The sequence below is a fragment of the Lipotes vexillifer genome, unplaced genomic scaffold (genome assembly GCF_000442215.2).
Source record: "Lipotes vexillifer unplaced genomic scaffold, Lipotes_vexillifer_v1.1 scaffold942, whole genome shotgun sequence".
NCBI lineage: Eukaryota > Metazoa > Chordata > Mammalia > Artiodactyla > Lipotidae > Lipotes > Lipotes vexillifer.
Window position 1 is genome coordinate 458,840 of NW_006798282.1, and position 4,964 is coordinate 463,803.

A 4,964-nucleotide genomic window follows, 5' to 3' on the forward strand; every position below is an offset into this window, starting at 1 on the left:
CCCCCCCCCCCCAGCATGGAGCAAATACTCTCATCACCAGCTTCAAGCAGAGGGATGGGACAGAAAGGCTGGGGATAGGTGGATTCCCTGAGCTCTGTGATTGCCCCACCTAACAGGAGCCCCTGCAGGAGGCCCTGGTGACCCATACCTGTTGGAGGAGCAGCACCTGTTCCACGTGTGCTGCCTTTTCGCTCCGAGATACCACGGCATGATTTGGGGCCACAGCCAGGTAGCAGCTCTCAGCCTCTTTCACAGGCTTCCTGGTGCCATTGAGACACAGCAACTCAAAGTCCTCCTGATTCAATTTCCTAGCCCAGTCTGCAGGGTTCCCTCCTGGAGATATAAAGAAGGCAGCATCAGCCACGGCTGCCACTCTGAGTCAAAGCATCCTTTCCGGGTGGCTGTGACCATCCACCGGCCTCTTGAAATGCACACACTGGGGTTGCAGTGATGTGAAGGAGAGCAAATAAAGCTCCACAAGATACACGAACTTCAAACATATCAAGCATTAGTGCTATATCCTCACGATGGAGTATTACTCAGCAATAAAAAGGAGTCAGGTTCTGACACACGCTACGACGTGGATGAACCTTGAAAGCATTACGCTAAGTAAAAGAAGCCAGTCACAAAAGATCACATATTGTAGGATTCCATTTATGTGAAATGTCCTGAATACGCAAATCTATGGAGACAGAAAGTGAACCGATGGTTGCCAGCTCTGGGGGAGTGGGGAAGGGACTGATAATAGGTGCAGGGTTTCTTTAAGGGGTTTTGTGAATGTTCTAGAATTGGATTCTGTTGGCAGCTGCACAACTTTGAATGTGCTGGAGATCACTGAATCCCATTGAATCTACACTCTGAATGGGTGGATTCTGAAGTATGTAAATTGTATCTCCATGAAGCTGTTACATTTCTTTAAAAGAAAACCATCCATGTATGCCATATTTTCCAGTGAGTTCCAGAAAAAGAAGTGCTGGTTTGTGTTCAAGAAGAAATTGTTGGGACTTCCCTGGTGGTCCAGTGGGTAAGACTACCAGCTCCCAAGGCAGAGGGCCCGGGTTCGATCCCTGGTCGGGGAGCTCGATCCTGCACGCTGCAACGAAGATCCCGTGTGCCGCAACTAAGAACTGGCTCAGCCAAATAAATAAATTAAATAAATAAGTATGTTTTTTAAAAAAAAGAAGAAGAAATTGTTTCCTATCGTATTCCAATGCTCTTAGTGTAACCAGAGGAAGGATAGGAACGTCTATGGGTTTATCAAATATGCTTTCAGTCAATTCCAATAAAGTACAGTTGTGAAATCCCAGAGAAGCTTAAAACTAAATTTGACACCCATCTGATCCCTGGAGATCACTTAGATTCACGGTTCCTGAATTCGAAATGTAATTGTACACAGGTACGCCTGTGTGTGTGCAAATGTAGCTTCCCTGGTCAGGCGGCTGCTTCTCTCCTTCTGCCCTGTCCCCTCAAGAAAAGGCTTCTTGCATTCTCTTAGCTTTGTCCATTCAATACTGAGATCACCCCAGATTTACATGTCTGGCCTCGATCGCTCTCCCCAGGGACTTGGAGGGGTGGCTCTGGCTGTGGCTGTCACTGAAGGGAAGAGGCAGAAAGTGGAAGCAGCCCCTTTGAGGGGGGAAGTGGTAAGCCCTCTGCGGCGGGGTGGAGGGCTAAGTGCAGCGGGTGAGGAGAGAGGTGCAGTTTGGAAAGCAGCACACCGCTGGGAGTCTTAAACTTGGTAATTAGTATTTTCACCAGAGGTCAGAAGAGAGAGTGACTTATTCCTCTATTGGCTGGGGGATTTTACCTTCTATCATCTGCATCTGTCTATGATTTTGTCCTCATTAACTCCCCAAGGAGTTTCCACACTGAGGGCTCACATGGGCTGAATGAAGGCTCCTACTTCCTTGTTTAAAAGGGGAAATTTAACCTGCATATGTCCGAATTTTTTTTTCATGTATCATCCACATTCAGTTTCCGATAGGCTGAGACAGGAAGATGGTGTGCTTCTGTGGCTGACTAGACAAAGCCAGGGAGATAGTTACCCCTGAGTATGGCTGGGGGGCGCGTGTGTGTGTGTGTGTGTGTGTGTGTGTGTGTGAGAGAGAGAGAGAGAGAGAGAGAGAGAGAGAGAGGAAATTTGGTTTCAAAATCAATGTGACACCTATAGATGTTACTGTGTTGCATACTGAGGTAAAGTATTTTAGAATTAATTTGATCCAAGTCTGGAAAAGGTTATAATATTTCCCACTTGCAAATTTGAATAGTAATCTGTGTCATGATGGCAAAGATCCTTCTTTGAAGGGGAAAGGGAAACATCTTTACCTACCGTTAGTATTCTCCAAGACAGTGACATCTTTCACAAATGCGACATCCCCAGCGTCCTCAGCCAGGCACCTAAAATGTTTCAGAGAATAAAAACATTGCCAGGGCTTCCCTGGTGGCACAGTGATTGAGAATCCGCCTGCCAATGCAGGGGACATGGGTTCGAGCCCTGGTCTGGGAAGATCCCACGTGCCGCGGAGCAACTAAGCCTGTGAGCCACAACTACTGAGCCTGCACGCCTAAAGCCCGTGCTCTGCAGCAAGAGAAGCCACCGCAATGAGAAGCCCGCGCACCACAACAAAAACCCAGCACAGCCAAAAAAAAAACATTGCCAGAGAAGAAAAACTATTACAGTTTTCATAAATATTCATAATACACATTCCAAAAACTGAAACATGGAACTAAACACAGAAAACATAGAGGCAAATATTTCCAGGAACTTAGAGTGCTTCCCTCCTCCTAAAATTCCAATAAAATGACACGAATGAGATTTTTTTTAAAAGCCATAGATCTATGAACCAGAGGAAGGCAAGAGGGAAAGAAAGATAATAATGACAACGTTTGGAGGTAGAGAACAAATGGGTGAGGAGCAGTAATCCCAAAAGAGCAAAGAAAGCTGTGACATAAGCTGGAAGTGGGGGGCGCCCAGGAGAAAGCTGATGTGCATGGCAGAACTCCAGAAAGACTCAACAGTTAGAAGTACTAGGCACCACTGAAAGTAGCTGAGAACAGCAGCACTAGATAGAGCCTATATACATGCAGTGTAAGTATATATGCCCAATCCGACGAATTAAAAGAAGACCCACTAAAGAAATATCATTGTGAAGTTTCAGAACACTGGAGGGAGATTTAAAACTAATTTTTAGAACTATTTTTTATTTTATTTTTTTAAATCAAAAACTTTTCACAAAAATAGTTTTCAAGGCATTTTACATTGGATGAAACACAAAACTCATTTTTTCCTAAAGAGTATTTTTCATTCATAGTTAAATCTCTGTAAATTTAGAGAGAAATATAAAACCTATGTGTCTGATTTATTTACTCTTCACAAAATATTCTTTGTGTAGACCTGTTTGTCTAAGACACCTCATGAGCCGTCTGAAGCTTCTCTCTCAGAATTAGGAAGCCAAAAATAAATTGTTGAAAACTCAAAAAAAAAAATCCTTTTCGAGAAGAAAAAATGTCATATGCAAAGAATCAGGGATCGAAAAATGGTACCAGATTTCTCCACAGAAACTCTAGCTTTAGAAGACAATGGATTACTGCTTTTAAATTTCTGTGTTTGCTCGATTTTCTGTCTATGTTACATTCTGCATAATTTTTTTCACATATTTTCCACATCGCTACTTCTCTTTTTAGCTATGTTTAATCTGTTAAACTGGTCAATTATATAGCAAACTTCAAGTGCTGTCATTTTTTTCCTTTCTAGAAGTTCTATTTATTCCTTTTTAAAATTACTAACCTGTTTATTCTTCTGTTTTTTGCTTCTGGCAACTTTTCCCCCCGTGTGTTTGTTTCACATTGTTATAATTACTTTTTACTGTGTCCTGCTCATTGTTACTGATAGAGTATTTCTGAGCAGTCTTTGAGGCTTAAACTGAAGATGCTGTCTTCCAGACAGATCCCCAAAGGGACCGCTAGTCTGGGACCACTTTTTAAAAACTTATGAGTTGAGAATTTCTGGACCATCCTAGGGGACACAAGTTGGAGCTGCAAATCCACGCAAGAGCTGGCCCATGGTTTCAATTTTTCAGGGATGGCATGTATTTTCCTCCCTGTTTTCCTCAGCATCCAGGCAACCTGAAGCCTCCTAGGAGTGGGGTGGAAGTTACTTCCGGTTCACTCCTACCTTAAAGGTGTATGCAACCTCTGAGTTCAAGTTTGTCAGGATAGCTACCGTCAGGACAAAGTGTCTCCACCTAGGTCTCTGAATTCCTATTCCCCTTAGATTTTAGTCTAATAATCCCTTGTTACTTTGTCAGTTATTCAGTGCTCTTAAGAACACGGGTGTGTGTGCACACGTGTGTGTGTGTGTGTGTGTGTGTGTGTGTACTTAACCCAACATTTTTGCTTGTTTGTAGTGGGACAGTTGTTTCAAAACAGTTAATGCTCCCATCTCCCAGATATGGAAATCCTGTCAGAATTCCTAGGGAAATTGTTTTCCAGCCTGTACTTAGTTATCCAGCCAAACTATAAATCACTTCAAGAGTAGACTAAAGATGTTTTTAGACACGTAAATACTCAAAAAGCAGAACTCCTATTCACCCTTTCTCAAGAACATGTGATCTGTTGCAACAAAACCAAGAAAACTAAAGATGTGGGATCCAGGAAACAGGTCATTTAAGAGGAAGTAAGACAATGAAAAATCCCAGAATGATGCTTAAGGGGAATCCCCAGACCGCAGATACGTAGGGGGCCTCGAGAGGACAAATCCAGACTGGGGAGGAGGGTGGAGATATTCAGGTGCAACATTCCCAGGTAAATGATGAATCTGGGACAGCATCCAGTCTGTTTGTGCATGGATTGTTAGATTTATGCTACTGGTAGAAGGTATGGGGATGAATGAGTGATTTTTTTTTTTTTTTTTTTTTTGCGTTATGCGGGCCTCTCACTGTTGTGGCCTCTCCCATTTTGGGAGC

The 4,964-nt window shown here is 43.2% G+C and overlaps 1 protein-coding gene across 4 annotated transcripts in view; it reads right to left on the reverse strand.

The window, feature by feature from the left end:
- Positions 1-4,964, reverse strand: part of LTF (lactotransferrin) — a 29,479-nt gene that overhangs the window by 2,997 nt on the left and 21,518 nt on the right. For all 4 annotated transcript variants that reach the window (XM_007470250.1, XM_007470248.1, XM_007470251.1 and 1 more), the window contains 2 exons: positions 2,330-2,397; positions 149-333 (listed from right to left, as the gene is read on the reverse strand). In XM_007470250.1, the coding sequence (XP_007470312.1) occupies positions 149-333; positions 2,330-2,397 (253 nt within the window). The remainder of the gene's footprint in view (positions 1-148; positions 334-2,329; positions 2,398-4,964) is intronic.